The sequence below is a fragment of the Odontesthes bonariensis genome, chromosome 16 (assembly GCF_027942865.1).
Source record: "Odontesthes bonariensis isolate fOdoBon6 chromosome 16, fOdoBon6.hap1, whole genome shotgun sequence".
NCBI classification, from domain to species: domain Eukaryota; kingdom Metazoa; phylum Chordata; class Actinopteri; order Atheriniformes; family Atherinopsidae; genus Odontesthes; species Odontesthes bonariensis.
Window position 1 is genome coordinate 12,087,949 of NC_134521.1, and position 22,553 is coordinate 12,110,501.

At 40.2% G+C, this 22,553-nt stretch overlaps 1 protein-coding gene across 1 annotated transcript in view; it reads right to left on the reverse strand.

The window, feature by feature from the left end:
- Positions 1 to 40: 40 nt before the first annotated feature.
- The window catches only part of LOC142401932 (gap junction delta-2 protein-like), a 33,934-nt gene continuing 11,421 nt past the window's right edge, over positions 41 to 22,553 (reverse strand). Inside the window, exons 3-8 of the mRNA XM_075487383.1 lie at positions 16,789 to 17,644; positions 3,433 to 3,494; positions 1,969 to 2,155; positions 1,684 to 1,852; positions 1,412 to 1,514; positions 41 to 1,292 (exon numbers count right to left, since the gene is read on the reverse strand). Coding sequence (XP_075343498.1) covers positions 1,139 to 1,292; positions 1,412 to 1,514; positions 1,684 to 1,852; positions 1,969 to 2,155; positions 3,433 to 3,494; positions 16,789 to 17,644 — 1,531 coding nt within the window. The 3' untranslated portion in view covers positions 41 to 1,138. The remainder of the gene's footprint in view (positions 1,293 to 1,411; positions 1,515 to 1,683; positions 1,853 to 1,968; positions 2,156 to 3,432; positions 3,495 to 16,788; positions 17,645 to 22,553) is intronic.

Genomic DNA, 22,553 nt, shown 5'->3' on the forward strand with positions numbered 1-22,553 from the left:
CATACAGCATTATGTGTAGGGACAAAAAACACAAGAGGCCTTTGAAAAGTTAAATCAATCTTTATTTCAAATCAAACTCTAAAAAAACATTTTGATTAGAAATCTGTTCACTGACAGCAACTAACTGCAGACTGAGATGTGGATATTGTAAAAAAAACACGACTGTGTTTTTCATGTTTTTCTCAATCCTGTTTTCTGTCTTAAACCAGGCATTTCAGATTTTAAATGTACTTAGAGATGACTGCACTGATCTATTGGCTTGTTGTAACCTGCCAACTCAAAATCCTTTTATGTTTCTGTAGAACACAACAGGCCACACACCTCACCTTCAAAACAAATCTTTCCTCAGTTGCATTCAAGTGAATCTGCAGACTCAATACATGCTTGAGAAATGTAATCTGTCCCACATGATTATTTTTCTCAATTTGCTCTTTGACATATTTTTCTTTTCAAGGCTGCATTAATTACTGCATTTTCAAAACTATCCCTGGTGGTGCATTCAATGACACTCTGACATTCAAGAACTCATAGCTACGTTGTCACAAGGGCAACCTTAGCGGATAAACAAAAAGCAAACGAGAACACGGTGTCAAATTGATAATGGATGTTGTGATTTCATCCATGGGAAAAACTCTAAAAACTCAGATTTTAGTGTCCTTGAATGCATCACCTGCTCGAGTTCTGTATTGAAAGGAAAGGCAATGATGAAATAAGGTGAATGTTAAAGATGAGGATAAAGAGATTAAATGTTGAATAGGACAGATGAATGTCTGCAAGTAAGCCGAAATGATTTGAAAGGGAAGAAATAAATTGGATGTTGCAGTTTGCAGTGATATAAAGGTTTTTAAGGTAATGGGTTAAAACATGCGAAGCTAAAATGATCCTCCTCAGAGAAGTCTGATTCATAAAGAGCCTAACAGAGTTGAAGGTCTCTACTGTATGTATGTGCATTTGCTTGGCATGGAGTGTGTTGCTTATGTGCGCATGATTTATTTGGTCTCTATTTTGGTCCAGTTAAGTCATGAAGACAGTCTGGTCGCTTCTCTCCTCAAGGCCAAGATAAGAGTCAGAGTTTCTCCATCCCTGCTGACAGGCCTCTCAGAGGGCAGAAGGAGGGCGGGTTAAGCACTGCTCTGGTTCAGGGGTTGTTGTTGATGATCTGCCTCGGCCGTCCGTAGCCCGTCATGCCAGCTTGAGACGCTCCTCTGTTTGTGCCCATCTGCAGGCCGATGACATTCTTGCCCTCGCTCAGCTGCTCATCTGAGAAATCTCTCCTGTTCTCCTGCGCTTTTCTGCTCACACACAAACACACATCTTTCAGTCCATAATGTTATTCCTCACACTTTTTTTGGTTTTGATCTGTCCTCGGATAGACTCGTTAATATATGAGCGGGAAAACACTCAAACTCACTTGTGGAACCAGTTGGGATCTCCTTTGTAATTCCCATCGTCCTTTGTGACCGCCAAACTACCCAGGGCCATCAGGGTCCTCTGGACAGCAGCCAGGTCTTTGCCTGCAGACATGCAACAGTCTCACATGAATTCAAATACAGGGAATAGATAGAAGTGTGCTTTCCACCACTGAGCACAGCTTCAAGCCCTCATTTATTCCACAGTAAGTATACAAAACACTTAAAAAGGCTCCACTGTTACAATGCAAATGAGACTACTGGTTGTTTTTACTTTCAAAGAGATCTACAGTCTGGAACATGTCTGTTTTGACGACTCCATAGTTTTCGGCTGCTTTTAGAAACATAGAGATTTGCTCCATCTGCTTGAAGGCCATGGTGGAGTTTTTGATGTTGATTGGTTTGTTGGCTCCTTGCAGGCTGTTGATAAGCTCACACAGCACCTAGACACACAAAAAAATCAGCAAATATTTTTCATTACACCACAACTAGTGTAAATTACACTGAGACTGAGATAATCTTACTGAGATAATTCCACTTATGCAGACCCAACACTCACACATCCACTCTTGAGCCAGTTTTGGAAGCCAGTCTTGTCTGGCGCGGGTCGACCAACTCCAGGGCCACACTGGGCAACGATCCACTCCACCAGCCTCTCCTCTAGTTCTGGGTCGTATTTCTTATCGATCTTACTCTGAACCTCGCGGCTCAGACCATAAGCGGGACCTCTGTTTGCCATGTTGATCCTGTGGGGAGGGAATGTTAGTGTTAGATCGACTGGTAGCTTATCAAATTTAGTCCCAGACACTGCATTGCGTCCCCTTTTAATATGCATATTTAACAGATGAAGCGGAATTCACCCCCAGACTCTTGGCCTGCAGTCAAAGCAAACAGGTTTTTTGCGATTCTGTTCTTCACGTGTGCAGGAATGTGTTTCTATTGTGTGTTCTGTTTCTAGAAAATGTTTTTCTAAGTGAACAGAATTTGAATAGTTCTTACTTCTTCAAGGGGATGTTTTGTTAGAGTTAGGTGGAGGGTTACAGAGTGTGTCTGCTTTTCCATAATACAACAAAGCATATTCAACTTTGTGTCATGTATTGTGCACAGCATTCAGAAAGACCCTTGGTATTCGCATTATCCAGCCAGTGCAATTAAATAACAAAGACATTTTGCACAGTGTGAATTAAAGTGCAATAATGTCTTGTGGAATTACAACCCTACTGTTCTCTGTAAGTAATTATGGTCGACCAATCTCACTTATTAATGCTGTATGAACTTCCTGTTGGCTTCAGCAGAACCGCCCTGCTCCCTGCATCCTGTTTGCTCTTTCAGCTGTCACTTCCTTCCCCCCTCCCTGACAAAGGTAGCGATGTGTATACAGGAATCTAAACAAAACAACACACTGTTGCTCACCATGGAAACGACACACGGCTGCTTACTATGGAAACGGCCTTTAAGAAATGAGGAACTAACCCCGCTTCCGGTCGCTTAAATCAGTAGGACATCAGTGTATGTGTAAACCACCTTGGTGCGCTTTCATCACTGAGTTACACAGAACAACAATTTCTGGACTTCCTGGATGTTTGTAATGTATAGAAAAGTCCTCCAACTTGTAATTTTCTTCACCTCCTACCAAAGAATGTGCACAGAGCAAATTTATGGAATGATATTCTTATGCCAACACATGGAAACTATATACTTTAAACTATAGGCCTTTGGGAACAGAGTAAGTTTTGTATTTGTTCAGGACACTGAGTTCAATAAGCACTGTGAAGTATGTTTATCCATTTAAGGCAGAAAGGCACACCTATTAAACCTCTGGCAAAACACAGGCATGTCAGTCTTACACAATTGATAGTTTGACAAGTCCTCCACTTGGATGTGCATTGTCTCTTTTTTCATTATTTGCGGTTGCAGTGGTTATGTGGTTGTAGACGACAAATCGCTTCCTGTCCTCTAAGTTATTCCATAACCAGTTTGTTACGGCAAACAAGAGTCGAGCAAAACATCCAAACATCCAAACTGTTTCTCAATCAGAGGAGTTCCATCTGTGTTGTCCTGACACGCCCGGGTAACATCCTGCAGCTGCAAACATCAGGACATATCTGAATGAACAATCAGGAATGACGAAGTCAGACTGTCGCTGAGATTAACCCTTTTGTCTGACCTTTGCTTTGACTCACTCGCCACACATCTAGTCAGACGTCATCCTGTGTTGTGCTTTTTAAGAACATCTAGCATTTGCAAAGTTGTATTTCCTGTGAGTTTTATTGTAAACTGCCACCAGCACAGATTGTTCGGGCCAGGTGTGTGTTCAGGTGTTTGATTGGGGGGTATGGAAAATTATATACAGAGCAGTGCACTTTAAAGTTAAACAGGGAGTGGCCTAATGTTTGCTTGGAACATCTTGTAATCATAAAGTCACAGCTCCCACCCCCACACCATGCTTTGTTTGCCGCTGAGGTTACTGAGGTGATTTATACATATAAACATACTGTAATATATTTACATATTTAGTGACTGTGTTTGAGCTCACTATGGTTACCCAAAGTCGAGCTGGAAGCGTCAATAATATCTCTAAATGTGTTGCAATCAGATTATGTACAACCGTTTTTTTAAGACATCTGGACTTTATCCTCCTCTGCTCATCACATGTTACCGTTTACCAAATTAGATTTCAGGCTTCTGTAACATGCCTGTGTAATCACATTTAGCAAATCTTTGCTATAGATAACTTATGCAACTGACAGGCCATATTTGTACTTTGACATGTCTTGTTGTAAGTTGTCTCAATGTACCCGATTATAATGTGTTTCTTTGTTTCGAGGAAAATCCCAAAGCAAAACCTTTCAGTGAGTGTCACTGTTCTTTATACCTGACTGTTGCTCTGAGAAAGCCCACCTCTCTCTACTTTGCTCACTGTGCGGTTTCTGACTCAGATGCAACTCCACTTATCACTCTTTTATTCCTCATTCATTGCTCACGTTATTCCCCACCCAAAGACTTACACTTTCGTATCATGGTAACTTGGAGTTATCAGTTTAAAGGTGTTTCACAACTTACTTTTACTTCCACAGAGTTTCATAAGACCGCTTCATCAACTCAGAGCTGTGGTCACAGTGTAATGGATTAAAAAGTTCACATCAATCTTCATGGTAATGTTTGTGCTTTTTTTCCCTTTTTCACACAAAATTGCCAATCCTGTCTTTTTTATCTCTACCTTATCATTGAAGATAGGAAGTCTCAGTCACATAGGACTTTACTTTGTAAATGTCACGGCCAACTACATGCTAAACAATACTACCATTTCCTGAATGAGGAGCTCGGTGTTCCGAGCAAATTCTAAATGAATAAATGAAACATCTTTAAACAGTCAGAGGCTGAGAAAGTTCATATTCTCTCAAAGTTTTGGGCCTCACATGCTGTTTGCACAAAGAGAGGGGAAAAGGTAGATAAGAAACACAAAAATGCACGGGCTGATTCAGATGGTATTTAATCTACACAAGAATAACTAAACATTAACTTAGTGTTTAGTTTGAGCCTTAGAATCATTACACATGTGCTGGAGAGAAGGAGACCGAGAGCGAGGTGGGGTGGAGTGCATGACATATTGTACTCTTTCATGCTTCCTGCATAGAATTTCACAAGTTCCACGGGCCAACAAAGAAATCCTTTGACTGCCAGTGAAAATCCCCCAAAAACAGAGACAGAATAGGAAACCAAGAGGAGAAGAAGAGGAGTGTTTACTTACTTTGCGCAGTTGCTTTCAAGTGAATACAGGTGGGGTAGGGCTCGTGTTGCTGTGTTCCCGCTTCTCTTCTTCCTCTACAACGCAGTGCAGTGTCCTGGCAGCGTAAATACAGCAAACACCCCCTGTCTGAAGTATATGACTTCACCACATTCAACAGAGAGAGAGCAAGAGAGAGATACGCCTTCAGGTCCTCTCATTTCACTCTGTGACCCGCCCCATCCTCTTTCTTTTTTTCCCCTCTCAAATTGAAATTCCTTATTTAGTAGAAGGAAGGGAAGGAAAAACATGGCATGTGACTTGAGAGTGTGGTGCGGTCACTGAAAAGAATTCTCCAAATTTCTCCGTCTACCACTGGAGAACAGGACAGGATTATGAGGAAAAAAGGGAGGAGGGGTGATAAAATCCTCAAGAACGGTGAAGTTTGACGAGCACAGGGATGGGAGTTTCAGCAGTTAGAGGGCAGTGACACACATGTTTCAAATCATTTATTGAATATATTCAAACTGGTGATGTTTGTGGGTTTTCAAATCTGCCTGAAACTGAAAGAGACGGCGGTGAAATGTGAATCCCCTCCTCCACTGAGTTTCATGATGGGCCACAGAAAGAAGAGCAGGTCATGAGACCTCAAAAATCTGTTCTTGATAGTTTAACATATAAATCCTGCTGGAGCTGACTCTCACCCTTGTGCAGGGGAGCTTCAGGCAGTTTTTACAACGACAAGGAGACACCCCCTCGGAAGCATTCCTTCCTGTCATCCACCAACGGCAGCGGCGAGTCAGGACCTGACAGGCCCTTCACATGCAATGATGGCATCAGACGTGATAACACTGTCAGAAGCTTATAGTGTGTCTCATCGACCGAGCCCACCAGTTAAGAAAATGTATGTGTTAGGAAACGCTGGGACATGTCAGATAAGTTTGACCTCATGTCCTGTGATTGATTTTCAGCTACATCCAGACATGAATCTGATATTTAACCACTGAAACACGGGGTCCAGGTTTTGTTTTAGAGGAATATGTCCTTTTTTAAAAAAAAAAAAACAACTGCAGAAACCACCCGGAGCAGCCAGCTGCTTACATCACATCACATAACGTCACATTCATGGTTTAAGTTTAGTGCTATTTGTGCAGCTAAGTGAGTAGAATAGAAAGCACACACCTTAATGGCTTGATTTGTTCTTCTTTGTTTAAGTGATCTTAAAGCAAAGTTCATGTTAAAAAAAACTAAAAAAAACACAGATCTGTGTGGGAAAATTATTCAAGAAACCTGCAAATGTTGAGTGGACACAAAGATGATAAATTCCACATGTGGGTGAGCTCTAAGCAAAACAGCAAAAGGGAAATACTCTCAACCAGTGTGTTTAACTTTTTTACAGCCCAAGTGGCAACAACTGTGACAACCTCTCCTGCTGAATTTGATGTTATCTTTGGATTTCATAACCTAATCACAACTGTCCAACCATTGACAAGAGCTCCAGGCTGTTTTTTTGCAGCATTTTCATCTTGATACTGAGTTTACAGGTTGTTCCTGCACTCTAGCAACATCTGGTGGCTCAGGGTGGCAGATAGCATCATCTTATTGTTTCACACAGATCGTGTGTGTCATCATGGCAGAATGTGCTCTGGAGACCATTACTGCACAGCAGCAATAACTCCCGGGTGTTTATATACTGTATCCGTCCATCTTTCTGTGTTTGCATGCAAATTTTGTGAAATTGCTGAACAAGATGACAGAAATTCAGATGGTTTATTTTAGTGATGCGGACATTAAAATCAATACAAGAGGGGTGGTCTGTGAACTCATCAGTTTGACTGCTGTGATTCCAACATGGTCACTATTTAAAATGTGATTTTGTTCAAATTAGAGCTGCATAATAGAGTATGTTACCCTCTATTTTGAACTTTTTACAGATTCAACACAATTCATTCTATTTTAACTTGAGGTAAACAGACATACTGGTGGGTGTTTGTGATCAAGCTGAGAGCTGCTAATTGAAAAAGAGCCCCCGGTGGAGACAACACAGTGATGTCACACTGGCGTAAAATCTGACACTGTTAGACATGAAAAATAGAAACTGAAAATAGAGAAGAAGAAGAAATGTTGTTTTCAATCTCAGAGTTAAATAATTTAAGTCCAGTCCTATTTCAGGGCTGAAAAACTGTCAGATGTCCCATAAAATCTGTCTCAGTGGTTTCTGACTTTTACAGAGATAAAAGTCTGTGGTCAAAAATAGACAGATGAATAAATAAGATATAAGAGTTTATCTGACAGCATGACCTGAGACAGCACAGCACAGCTCCAGGGATGGCAGTATTTAAATGACACAGAGCCATCGTGCAACAGCTGCTGTTCCCATGAGGTTGTGTATATATTCATGTCCCCCTCAGGATCAGTTGTTAACTTTATTGACCTTTTACCAACATAACTTTCATTAATCTATTCTGTCCATTGATTGTTACCAAATCCCTGAAAATATGATGACAATCCCTCAACTACTGTACTGTATTTGACTGTCCATTAGTGTAAGTCAAGACATCACAACCCATTTTTAAAACATCAAATAACTAATTAGAACCTATTTACTTGAGAAATGTTTAGATCTTTTAGTTTGGCCAAGTTCTATTTCTTAGCATGGAGGGGGTGGAGCTCGTGACATGTACTGCTGCCAGTCACCAGGGGGCTAATGAGATGTTTTTGTTTCACTTTGGTCATTCATCTTTATTTATGGTCAGTGGATTAATGCAGATGAGCAAATGGCATTTTAACACGCTACAGTAAGATGTTTAACACATACAATCCCAATGCTAATAAAAAAAAGTCGGGCGCTGTGTAAAAGGTAATTTAAAACAGAATTCCTCTTCTTTGCATTTATGGAGGACAGTAAACTACGCTCACAGACAACGACTTCTGGAAGTGTTCCTGAGCCCATGCAGTGCTGCCAGAGGGCTGACGATACTGATTGTTTGCCTTCAGAGATGTCTCCAGATTCTCTGAAGCTTTACATGATATCAGGTGGATGATGGAATATTTAAAGTCTTCACAATTTTATGTTGAGAATAATTGCTCCACATTTTGTAGACACAGTTTTTTGCAGATTGCTGAACCTCTGCTCGTCATTACTTCTGAGAGACTCTGCCTCTGTAAGGTGCTCTTTCTAAATCATGTCACTGAACTGTTGCCAATTAATCTAATTAATTGCATCTAGTTCTTCCAACAGTATCTTTAGTGTCACTTACTGTTCCAACTTTTTTTATGCATGCTGCTGCCATCAAATTAAAGATGAGCTAATCATTTTCCTGAAATAGTAAAATATCCCACTTTCAATATGTTTTTATATGTTTTCATTTGCATAATACATAGTGACCCAACCTTTTTGGAATAGAGTTTGTGGTACCTGCTTAACATTAATCATTGTGAATACAGAATTGAGATGTTTGCACTGGAATCAAAGCGCTACTGTGTGTATACTGAACTGCTATAAACTCTTGTTTTTTCATCGTTACGACTGGGCAAAAAGATAGCATTTGGGAATTATGCCTTTCATTTTGAAAATAGGGATAGGTAGATACCATTGTAGAACAACTGAAACATAAATAAACTGATGATAAAAAGGAATTTGGCAAGATTCGAGAAATGCTAATATTTAAAACTTCTTTGACGTTATGGGACCAACACCATCAAAGCTTGGATGCTACTTGTTCTTTCAACCTTTGTTAATGCATGAGCTCCTCTCCCTGTACAGAACATTCATTTTGTTTGCATATTTCTGTAATGGCTTCGATGGCCGAGTGCCAGTATGACACAAAATGTTAACATGATTGTGCACTGTTAGAAGTGATTCTCTGCATACTGACTGGAAAAGGAACGGTGATTGCTGTTGTTGTTTATTCATTTTCATAAATTTCAAACATTTCATGCATAGCCTACAGTATTCTGCAATTACTTTGACGGACAGTGACTGGAAAAAATATTTATCAGGATGAAATATACAGAAAAGACTTTGCAGGTCATTTGAAGCTCTATACAGTGTGTGTCATAAACAAACAGAAAAAAGCTTTGATCGGTGTCCAGGATCAGCTCTTTATCTTGGTTCATGCACATCACAGATCATTAACAGCAGGAAGTGTACGAAGGAATGACAAGATGTGTGGGTGAATAAAGACATGTAGATTAAAACTGCAGGTGGTCCAGTTGTTTCTGACCCATTAGGACGAAACATTGGTTGGACACAGAGGGAAACATCAGTTTTACTTACCGTCAACTGAAATGAAGTAATTGAATCTGTGCTGGTGAGCATAATACATGCAGTCCAGCTATTCCAAATGTTGGTTCATTTGTGGCTTCAGATGTATGTATAGAAGAAACACTGTCAAAGTGCTTGATGACAGGATTATTTCCAGCTGCAGGGATTTTTCATAGAGATGCAGTGTGCAGTTTGGTATTCTAACCACTTATATTAACACTCCTGACTCCCTAAACTGTGACTCCTATTTGTATATACAAATGTTCTTTTCCATTGCTATGGGGCATGAGCTGGTTGTGCAGTAAATAATCATCTGTATTGCAGTAATAACTTGGCTACATTCCCATTTAGACTACACTACCCTTCCTTTTCTGTAGGTTTAACTCTGAGCCTATAGTGTTTTCCTTATAATGTCGTGTTTTATAGCAAAGTTATAGCTGCAGTGGCCACATCTGCACCCTAACTCACTGGTTTCACTGCACACAGCCAATGAGTGCAAGCTATATGCTAACTGTTGTAAGATTAGTCTTAATTTATGTGACCTCTGTGTATTAGTAGAAATGCCAAGGTGGGGAATGAATGTGGAGGGGGAAACTGGAACGATTGTGTGTTGTATGTGTATGTAAGGATTGTCCTTTTCTTAAAACCATTACTTCAAATACACAGATTTTACAGCCATGCTGGATTAGTAAAACAACGTTATCAAAAACCCACATCTTTTCACATGATCAACCTTTTAAAAGCACCAGGAGAGTGGGGTGTAAAGTCAGGTTTATCCTAAATGGACAGCACACACACAGAATCTGTAGTGTTCACAATCCCTGAACATATTGCTGCAGTGGCCAACGATGAATTAGGTGAGTGTAAACAGGAAATTTAACCCCTTCAATTCAAGGCTGTTTTTTTAAACATCTAATTTAGTAACTGCTCCAATACTATAGGCTAAAATAAACAGGTTTTGGTACTGTGGATAAGATACTTGGGAGAATTCTGGTATACAGTAAATCCTGTCTCATCATCCTAACTGTCAGGCCACCACAGGATTAGGAAGAAAATCAAATCCCAAAATGTTTTCAGATTTAAAAGTATTGCATAGTTGGTTCAGGTTAAGATATACCCCAAATCTGCCTCCCAATGACAAGTTAATCCAATAAGATGCAACAACATTCATGTCTAGGTCTTAAAATCTGGAGTGGATGAAGTGTGCCGCTCTGAATTTTGTGATCAGACAAAACCCAAACATTGCAAGCTTTATTTGTCATATTTCTAGGATTATCAGCAGTGAGAGGAGCTGGTAAGATGTCAAGCCAGCAGTAATAGAGCTGGTAAACTGTCGGTTGTTGTTGTCAGCAGGTGCGAAATCCCTTTGTGGTGAGAGAAAAAAGAAAAATCTGAATCAAAAGGCGAGGATTGAAGGGCTTGCTTGCAGAAACGCAGAGGAGTGGATTTTGGCTTTTGCATCTCTGATAGATAAACACAAAGAGGAGGAGAAACAATGTGTGAAAAAAAGAATAAGTGGAAGGAACTATGGGATCAGTTGAGATCCAGGTGGGAAAGCCAGAGCAGGGCTTAATGAGTGAGGAAAGAGAAGGTCAGAGGATGGCAGGAGGGCAGAATAAAAATGTGGAGGTGGAGGAAACAGTGGAAAGAAAGGGGAGTGAGTCAGGTGGAGGAGGAGAGGACCAGATGGAGACAGAGAGGGAGGAAGAGCAGAGAGACTGTGCCAAGCAGGGATATCACAAAAGGAGACCAAGTCACTTGCAGAGAGCAGAATAGAGACTGACACAAATTGATGGCCAGAGCCATTAGGAGAGTGGAAGTGGAGCAGGCTCCAGAGAGGAATAAGTCAAATCCAATTTCATCTTTATGAGTGAGTGAAGTGCCAGAGAGGGAAATATTACAGGAACACAGAAGAGGAATAATGAAATGATTCCCCTCCTTGAGTTGTCTTATCTTTGGGATATTAATAAATCTGCTGAGGATAGTAAGTCACAGAGCAGCAGAACGTTTGATGAGGAGGCAAGGGGGGGATTTCTGTAATAGATTAGCAAAATCTAATCAGTCACAGTATATGATCCACAGGTCTGAAATGATCAACTAACGCGAGGCAGCTGTTAGAGTTTACTTAGAATTACACTGAAGGACTCACACAAAGAGACCCATCAGCTATATATAAAACATGGACTAGGTGCAGGCTTCGAATTATCCTTTGCACCAATACACTCCCACTCAACAAGCTCTAACTTTTGTCATGAAATACTTAGATTTGCTCCTTCTGATCAGTACACAGAAGCAGGCCTAAAAAGATGTTTTTTATTCTTTTGTTTTAAAATCAAATCGGGCTTCAAATATGGCTCTTCAGCTCTACCATCCTGTCCAAATATGATCATTTATGGGTCTGAGAAGACCAAAATTGTGTCTCCGAATGCTTAACTGGGAGCAAGGTGTCTACCTCCACCTCCTCTATTCAGCCTGTGCTTTGAGTTCATGGTCCAACTTCATCTGTGAGAACAGAAGCTCTACCTGGCTTCTCAGAATGACAAAATAATGTCTTAAAATAGACTGAGACCAAAACAAGTGAGTGAGCCAAATCAGAAAAACTGAAATTCCAAAATCAGATTGAAAGATCTTAAAACAACATAAATCTACAAAGAAATGTGAGATAGTTAAAGGTAAATAAATCTAAACAAATCAGTCAGCAGCATCAGTGGCATGTTTGTGGAATGAAAATGATCCAGACTTCTGACTCATGACACTGTAGAGTAAGCATATTGGAGAGTAAATGACTGGAATCGCGAAGGTCGGCTTCCTGATGAGAGATCAGGGTGATCATGTGAGTGCATTCATCTGTAAAATACACTGTGATCACCACGGCAACCTAGTTTGAGACCTGCTTATCGTCAGTGCCACGTTTTTGTAATTTGCAATATTTCTTCTGTCAAGACATTTCTTTCATTTTATGATCATTTTAATACTTTGATTAAACTGTAACATCATTATTGTCTAAGATTATTGTCGTACACCTCCAACTAAAAACAAAAGAGGATGTGTTACGCTGCAGTTTTTAAATTCAAAGCAAACCGCAGATTAACCGACGTATGTGTGTGCGTTTTTTCCCCATTAAATCTATAAATACACAACACCGTCTAAATATTTTGATACAGTTTTCGTTGGTTCAGTTGTTAAGCAAAGCATATTTTTCACAGTTATATAATGAATATGGACTAAAAGTGTAGCATTTCCATCTGAATCGGATGGAGGGATTAGAGATTAGAGCTTTATAATAAGGAAAATCCTGTTTTTCAAGAGCACAAACGTAATTGGACATATTGATAAGATCATATATAAAATTAATTTGGTTAAGAATCCTTTGCGGACAGCGGCTGCATAAACCGCATGTTTTAGCTCATTTGTCCAATCAACTTTGCAGCGTTTGGCTGAATCTCATTACACACCTAATGTTCTCACAATCTCGGTCATGGATTATCTCTTGATCTATCATTATCATAAATTATCATCTATACATTTATTCATGTAATTATTACCACCTGAGGGTGGCCTCACTTCATTGGGGGCTCTTGACTGCATTGGTTCTACAGTACATATTAATCATATTCATCTTTGATTTGGATGTGAATACTCTCCAATTAAAGCTAAAAATCTGCAGTTTAACCCAAATTTTTATTATGTATTTCAATTATGTTCTAGCAAAAAGCTAAAATGGTGTTCATTTACAAATGTTTCTGGTCTGTTTGTGGTCCGGCATGTTTCTTTTCTTTACATCTTTAATCTTCGCTCCTGTGATTACACAGAGCTGTTTCAAACCTACATGCATGCTTTAATGCATAAGTAGGCAGGTGCGATAAATTCTTTAAGTTTCTTTATTTGTGCTATATTTAATGCTCTGCACAGAGAGCACAACATTGAGGGTACAGTGTGTGGGTGTTGAGTCACAGCTTTTAGAATATAGATTAGATATAAGTGTTAAAACTTCATAATGATGCAGTTTCTGCTTGATTATTCGTGCCCTCCAGCGAATTATCAAGTTTTCCTTATATAATGTAACACACGGGTAATATGTCTTAACAAAGGCTATCTTTAGCCGGTAATTAAACTCACCTTTTATTCAGCTCACACTTGTACTGCAGCTGCAGCACTGCAGCAGAACGCTCAGCACAGCATGCGTCTAACTTTCGCCATGAATGAGTCTGCACTTGAGTGTGTGCTGTAGGTTGATGTGGTGCAGTGCTGCTTCAGCCCCCCGCTGCTGTAGTCTCTGTGCTGCTTAACATCATTACTGCCCTCGTGTCACCACAGCAACCGGCCTGGTCACATCCTCAGCAGTGCTTTTGTTTAGGCATTAATGGGCTGTGTTTGTGCACGTTTGAACGTTGTCGTAGACATGTACAGAGCAGAGTCAGCCGCCCACATGCCAGTAAGAGCACTGATTGGCCTTAAAGTGAATGAACGACCCCAACCTTCATTACTTTACATCCTATCAGACAATCATTTTTATTAACACTCCTCATCACCCTTGTTTCTCTTCCTTTAGTCTCCCTTTGCTTTCAGTATTTCCCAGGACGCAGCCATGTGCCGCCTGCACTGACTGAAGGTTTAATAACGCTAAAAGGTTCACTGCCCCCACACCTCTCTCTTCTCTCCCTCGGTAACCTTGCTCATTACTGAAATTATCAGGTCCCATCTATAATAACTCACCTGCCTACTGTATGAGTCACGATGAGTCTAGGAAACACAAGTGGGTGTCCGGAACATTATATAAGGGGCCTCGTATTTTCACAGCATAGAGATGAAAGTTGCAAAAGTAGATTTTCTCGACTCAGGAGTCTTATATCATGGAAATGAACAGAATAAATATCTATAATTCATCAACAGAAGGCCAGAGAGAGTGCTGAAGTATTCTCAGAGATGTATCATTTCTCTGCGTTGAATAATAAATTTTAAAGCAGCTTTACGCATTGTACTGAACACTCTATGGTGAACTCAGTGATACCACGCTGTCCTGTGGTCCACCCATGGGGGAAAGTAAATAAATGCTTACACTCTGTGTTTTGGACTTATTTATTTTGCTACTTTTTACTTCTATGCAGCAACATTATCCCTTTAATAAGTTTTTTTTCCATTTGGTTGAGCAATTTTTTCCGTGACTAAACTGTATCTTATGGAACATTTGTGTAAGAAAACCAACCTAAACCATCTCTATCACTCAGTTTAGGTTCGTAATGCTAAAAGAAAATATGTGTTATGCCATTACTTGTTTGAACTTTCATCTTTTTTGGGGGTTTTTATGCCTTTATTATAGGACAGTGAAGAGAGACAGGAACCAAGGGGCAGAGAGAGGGAAATAACACGCAGCAAAGGGCCGACCGATGCGGGATTTGAACCGGGGCCAGCTGCACAAGGACTATAGCCTCTGTACATGGAGCGTCTGCTGTACCCACTACGCCACAGACCGCCCCGAACTTTCATCTTTTATCATGAAGTGTAACCACAGCCCAAAGGAAAGTAAAAAATAAGACATATTTAGATTTTTCTTATTTCTTAATGTGGACAATAAAGGGTCAAGAGGTGAAATTCCATCATTCTTTTCTTAGTTTGCACCCAACTAAGAATATATATGAAAAATAATCGGTTACCTACACATTAATGCATCACAAAGTAAAAATGTAGTAAATCAAAGATGTAGAATTTGTTGAACATGCGTTTGATGAGTAACTTTCACCTCTTTTCCTTTGAGAACACGTCAATGTAAAAGTAAAACGACACCAACACATTGTAATTCTGACCTCATTTCAAAACCCAACACAGCCAATGTCACTGCATAATCATTTATTTACATTTTTTTCACATATTATATATCATTATTATTGCTGCAATTTTGGCACCTTTCACGTAATAACTTTCAGTATTCCCATAATGAGATTCTTTGTTCGTATCACTTTATATTTTTCATCTTAATGCATGCTGACTATTACATTTCACAGGAGCAGGATGCAAATAAATAAAACAGTCTCTTTTTTTAAGTTACATGTCATAATCTATCCATTCTATTAATGCTTCGGTAACATGCCTTTTTCAAAGTCCAAAGAGGGGAAAACACTTTTGGAACATATAGTCTCCATAAGTGGGTGAAGGCATAACAAATAGCACATTAATGATACATATTGTTAAAGCTTGAAAATATATGAATAATCTTCATAACCACCCAAACCACCCACAAGTCTATCTATACCGCTTAGGGGAAAGGCTAAATGTAATTACTACATTTGTCTATGTACAGTAACTTCGAAATATGGCACCAAATCTGCTTGTGAAAAAAAGCTTGAGGTTACATGTTCAAATATTCGTGACTACGTCACTTTACCTGTTTAACTGAAAAGGTCTGCATGTGGTTCCATTCATAAGCTTTCGACGGCAGTCACATTTTCCAAGCTGAAGTGGAGACAACACCACTCTCTTCACAACTTTTCTCAGTGGCTTTTGAGAGTAAACAGCATGCCTTGCAGGCACTGGGAGTAATGCAGAGTACAGATACATGGTTGGAAATAAAACGTAAGTCACTGACAATACAGCTCGTGTCTCAGTTTGAGCAAAAGCTCCCAGGTCCCTGTCAGTCTGTTATCTCACTGACACTAATACACAAAAGAACGTGAAAAACGGTGACTTTTTTCTTCCAAAAAGCCTGCAACACCAACAACAAATACTGTGTTCCAGTTTATGTTGATCATTTTAGTGCTGATAGTTTTGGTGTTGGTTTAAAAAAGGTGCTTTTGTTTGTCCACTGAGGGACTTCTCTCAAACACTCTGGACAATGAGAAATAACATTACCTTTCTTTCAGTAGTTCAGATTAGTTTAGCATTCAGTTTTCTGACTTCAATCAGAGACGAGCTGTTTTTCCCACACACACACATGCGTATGCATGCACACGCTTAAGCTCTTGCATATGCACACATCCATGGAAAATGTTTTTTCTGACCTACAGCAAAGGCAAATGATAAAAACCCTCAGATATTTCAATATCAGCCTGTCTTTACAGTATTTCGATATTATTTGTAATTGCTCAGTTTTATCTTTCGGGTTCTTTGAAGGCACCTAGTGTCACCTAGGTAGAGCAGAAATGTTCTTTTGTAAGTTTTAGGTGTGACAGCAACACGGATGTCACTTTGATAGGAAGGTGATTCTTTTCTCTTCAAGTGTCAAAAACTCTACTTGGTTAGTTAATGTTCCATTGTGACTACACAGAGTCTGTGCTCCCAAATAAGAATATAGTGGCCAGTTTTGTGCCCTACTGAGCAGGCCGGGGAAAAGCTCTTCTCCAAAATTTCAAAGGTCCTTGAGCTCCCAGGCAGAGAAGCCTCTGTCAGACATAGGCTGACTCACTAGACTGGGTCCTGCCCAGGTTTGGGGCCTGACCCAGGTGTGACACATCCTTCTTACGCACTTCACAGATCGACTTCCTTCTGGCTTGCACACCTCGCATGGCCGATTTTATCTTCCTCCATCCGATATGATTGAGCTCAGCCAGGTTGAGCAAAACGCAAATGCCGCTCACTGCAAACATAAAGACCAGGAAGACAGTTTTTTCTGTTGGACGAGACACGTAACACTCCACCTCCTTCACACATGGGTAGCGGTCACACTCGAACATCCCTGGCACATTGAAGCCATACAGGAAGTACTGGCCGGCCAAGAAGCCAATCTCCAGCGCGTTGCGGAAGACGACCTGGATGACGTAGAAACGGGAGATGCCTTCTTGCCGTCGCACTTTTGAACTTTTGTGTGTCTGAGGTAGCCCTCTGGGTCCATTGGGGATCTCCTTGACGTCTAAGTCATGATCCTCCTTACTGCTTTCGGGGTGCACCAGGATGCCATTAATGTTGCGAGCGTGAAGCTTGCGAGCGTGATGGTCATGGTGGCGACCGTGGTGACCGTGGCTGTGATGATCCATGTGGGCATGGAGGAGAGAATAGCTTCTGTCACGTGCTTTAGCAGACTGGTGAACAGAATATGTGATGAAGCACAGACTCGGCGTGCACACCAAGATGATCTGAAACACCCAGTAGCGGATGTGCGAGATCGGGAAGGCCTTGTCATAACAAGCCTGGTTGCAGCCGGGCTGCATGGTGTTACAGATGAACATGATCTGTTCATCTTCATACACCTTCTCCCCCACTATTCCAACTATTAGAATACGGAAAATCACCACCACTGTCAGCAGGATCCTGCAGAGAGACAAATGGGGAAAGAACGGGCAGGAGATGGAGGGGGTGAAAGGAGAGAGACAACATTAGTTAATGAGGAGCAAATGTTCAAAGGTGCAGGGAAATGTGGGTGTGACTATCGGGTGTGTACCCTAACCCTGTTTCGGTTTACCTGGTGATTGGGTGTTGTTACGATATGTTTCCCATTGGTTTTTTTTCTGAAGCCAAAGCGATAAAGTTATCTTTTGGTCACTTTTCACTTCCAAACCATTTCGGATCAACAGAAAGACTTTGAAATGTTCACTTCAGGCCAAGAACCCTTCTCAGACTTTGACGAGTTCAAATCAGCTTATTTATTCAGCACCAAGTCACAACCAAAGTAATGCCAGGACACAACCTTTGTTCAAGTCCAATTGATCATCAAACCAAACTCAAGGTTGAAATCCTTGTTGGTGTTTTGTGATTTTAGCATGTTATAGAGACTTCGGTCATACATCTTATATATTTACAGCTGTTTTTGTGATATATCAATTAAGCTATAAGGAGTAAACTGCTTGGGCTAGAAGTAGTCTAAATTTAGCCCAAGATATTCATGGCTAAATGAGGAAATGACGTCTGGTGCTCACTGATTACCTATTGATTCATGAACATTGATTTTAACATTGATGTGAACAGCCCACAGAAACTGAAACAACAGAAATTGTAAAATAGGAGCGTTTGTCCGATACGTAGCAGTATTGTGAAATGACAGTGTTATGGTAGGCAGTTGTGTTGTGTGTGTCAGTATCAGGTATCAAACAGTGTGATCTGTGTATAGTGAGCCCAACCATATCTTTTAACAGCTTAACCTAACCATGTACATTAACTACGTACTTTCATCTCCTGATCATTAGATCATTAGCCGATGGGAGCAAAGCGAAAAGATTGAGCAGGACAGGATTTGAGCCATTGATCCCATGCTTGAAGGCATGGGTTTTAACACCACCCACCAACTCCTCCTCCCCCCCTTTGACAAGAGTAGCTACTATTGACATCATGACACTGCAAGCGTCAGTGTCAGGAGAAGAAACATCATCGTTTGTGTGACGGCAGCAGTCTTACAGAGAGACAACCGAGGAAGGAGAATGTAGCTATTATACAGTTTTTCGGCCTTTATAATGAGATTATTGGGTATTTTTCCATGAACAAACGTTCTTTCTTTCCTCCAACTTACTGCGGCCCCGAGGTGCAACATTGGGTGAAAGACTAAATAAATATGTAAATAAGAGTAAATTTCTGATGCAACAAAACCCAGGAAACAGGACAGTAAACCAATAAGCACAACAACACTTCTGTGTTTTCTGCTGCATTTTCCAAATGTTGTGTTTTGTGCCTCAGGGCCACCAAACCAAGTGTGAGAAGAGGGAGACTTTAATCTTTTTCAACAGTTCACTTTTTGAAAAAAGTGAGGAGACTTGATTCATCATCAGCTTTTTGCTGCACCATACAGGTAGTATTTATTAAAAACTCTCAGGAGCTCCCATTGGTCATGATTAAAGCATTGCTGCAGTTAGAGAAAGCTGTATCCAGAGACCAGCAGAACTACAGAACAGTGCAGCTGCTGTTCTAAACCTCTGAGAGACTGATGTGCTGTACTGTTACATTCTGGTGTCGATCCAGCATGGGCACTGCGGAGAAGGACTTGGGCTTTAAGGCTGCACTGTCAGCTCTTTCTAATGAGTGAGGGAAAACCTGCGCATTGTGGGGCTCCCCGATATTTCTGCCACAATGCAGAGGTTGTACACGCTCCCTGTGAGGAGGAGTTAATTACTTTAACAACACTTGTTTCCAAGCAGAGGAGGACCGCTCAAGGCAAAATAACGGACATAGACAGTTGGGAGATGAGCGAACACCTGGGATGAAAAGCTATACAACAGCTATAAAAGACCACAAACTTTAAGGTGGTGTGAACTGATACAATGTTTCCTCAGTAGCCAGCAAATTAGTGAAAGAAAGAAGACAATCTGGGTTGTACAACATGGGTGTAGAGACCCAGGAAGGGGAGAAAATGATCTTGTCTTTGAGCAAGGGGATAGAAGAGACAGCTTGTTACAGCAGAGTGTAAGGCAGGTGAGGAGCAGAGGAACGTGTTAACATGAGACAAGCTCAAAATAGAGCAGAGCGCTGCATTAGGACTGCTCCACCTGGAAAAGCATGCCTGTGTTCGCATTTTGAGTGAAATAGATGACAAGAACACAGGAGACAAAGAGTCACCCATGTCTGTGACTTGAGCAAAATGGCCCGCCGCCTGTGCTTGGAACAGCTGTGAGTGTAAATGCTGCACTGACACTGAAAACATAATACAACATTAATTGGACTTTTAAATTGTGCATGTGATTTACAAGGCGATATTCAGCCGCTGTCTATTCTTTGTACTGAGACCGATTAGTCTCTGGTGGCTTGACAGCAGTGGATTTGACTGCAGGGCTGAAACTGATGATTCTCTGCACCACAAGGATTCATTTGACACATACAGTACATGACACGGTGATGGAAACATGTGGCTGGCTCTGCTCATTGAAATGCAAATATTAAGAATATGTAAAATGTGACTAAGTAATGTTCAGTGTCAGAATCTGCAGCGCTGAATGTTGATTAAAAACTGTATTACAAGCTGAAGGGAAGCGTACAGCATGTCTGCATACGCATACTAACGGTACTGGCTAAACATCACAGAGTCCGACTGCTGTACAAACGTCTCTGTCGTGACACAAGCTTAAAGACTGGACAGATTGCTTATGGCAAGCCTGCTGCTTTCCTTAATTCAATTTCTCTATAATGTTTCTACAGCAGATGGTTTGAAACACATAGTTTGTATTTTACAGTTAATAGATATTGTATGTATCACCACTCTGCAACCAACTGGATTCATGCAATATGTTCTATGCAGACTATGCACATCCTCATTATCTGTGTGCACGCCTATCCTGTACCCTAATGCACGCTGTATACCAGACTATTCTTTATCCAGTGCTTTATTAGTGGCAGCCTGCATCCCCAGGAGTCCACTTTATATGCACATTTGTATTTTGTATTTGTTAAGGTGGTCCTCACTTGACATTTATTGTGCCCTGTTTGAATCTATAGGTTCAGCAAATCATTTAATGAATTTGATCAAGTAAACCTCTCAAAATACAAACTGAATCAGCTTTAGTTCCTTTTAAATATTAATGTAAGTGAATGAATGTGCAGAGACCCACAACTTTATCAGAGAAGGTTCCATTAAAACAATGTGAGTTGACTGTTTTTGTAAAAAATTTGAACTGAAAATAGAAATATATAAAAGTATTATAGTCTATTTATCTGTAAATATGTTTTATCTCATTTTTGTGCCCCAGATCAATATGTTCAACTGGGTTTCTCCCCTTTTCTCCTGGTACATTTATGAAAATATTCAATTCTAAATCAAATAAGAGCTCCAGAAGCTTAACCACAGAGTACAAGTATGTTTGGACAGAAGGGGATTATTGGACTATTTGCTTCTCTTTCCTAAATGAAACCTAAATGGCTCCGCAATATTGGCAGAGGAAACATTGGAAAATGCTGATCCACACCTTCACATAAGCCAAAGCAGACATTTATCTGCTCATCTAGAGTTTTCTCTTTGTTCATTTTTGTTAATGACTGCACTCAGATTGTAAGAGAAAAATGGTATTTTGTGGTTCAATATTCCTCTTTTTGGAATTAGCAACAAAAGCAGCAAATGTTTCAATGTTTTGGTGATTTCACAGAGATTTTTCATGTCTTTGTATATTGTATATTGCATATTGATGTAAATGTTTGAGATGCTTCTGATACTTAATGTCAAACACAAAGTACGACATCGTGTCTGTATTTAATATTTATATTGCAGACTGAGACGATCCTTGTATAAAACTCCTGTTTTCCTGGTTAAAAAAGAAAATGATCCAAACATCAGACACAATGCAGGTGTCCATCTCTCGATTTAACCTACAGGATAAAACCTGTGTACTAATTCTAATTCTCTAAATATAATAGTTGCCTTTGATTGATTGAATCAAGCATGAATCCCAGTTCAGGTCAGGATTTAGTGATAAAACAGGCTGAAAAGTTTCAATCTTTTGTGTAATTTAGCAATGCGACACACTTTGTGAGTGCAGTTTTCTCACTGCAGCTTTTTTCACTTCACTACTCTCCAACATACTTGTGGACTTTCATTAGTGCAGTACTTTAGATGTTTGGTCATTCAGTCCAAACTGTTGCAATATTTATCATTAAAAGAATCCCAAGACATTGCATATATTGAGCGCTGTGCTTGTTTGTGTGTGCCTGCGTATGTGTGTACACTGCTGCTGTATAACAGGATGATCAGCATGAGGCAGATTGCTGCATTAGCAGAAAGCGGTGCACTGAGGTTATCTGCAAACATCAGTGTTTTAAGTCCTGCAGAATAACGAGCCAATACTGTAAGTTAGAGGAGATCAGCGTACCTCAGCGCAGAGGCTTGAACAAGCAGAATATTCAATAACCATCAAGACTGATGGAAAAGATTTTGTAGAATTTTAAGTCAAATCAAAGGGTCAGGATTCGAAAATAGACTCACTTGCTGACTCAGTTTTAGGAAGAAAACATGAAAAAGATTCAGGCATCACATTTTGTTTCAAATGGCTCTTTAAGATAAAAATGTTCCTAAATGGCTGCTAAATAATCTCCCACATCAGTCTCCCTCTCATCACCTCATTTAGCTGCCTGCATCCCAGGGGACTTGCTTCAAGTTAACACTAATGATTGCTACATTACAGACCTCCTAAATCCCTCACACTGTCCAAGAGGCTTAATAGGATTTGACAGAAAATTAATGCGTCTGCGTCCCTTGATTGTTTTCACATGTGAAACTTCTTTCCCAATTTTCATCTCTTTGTTCTGCATC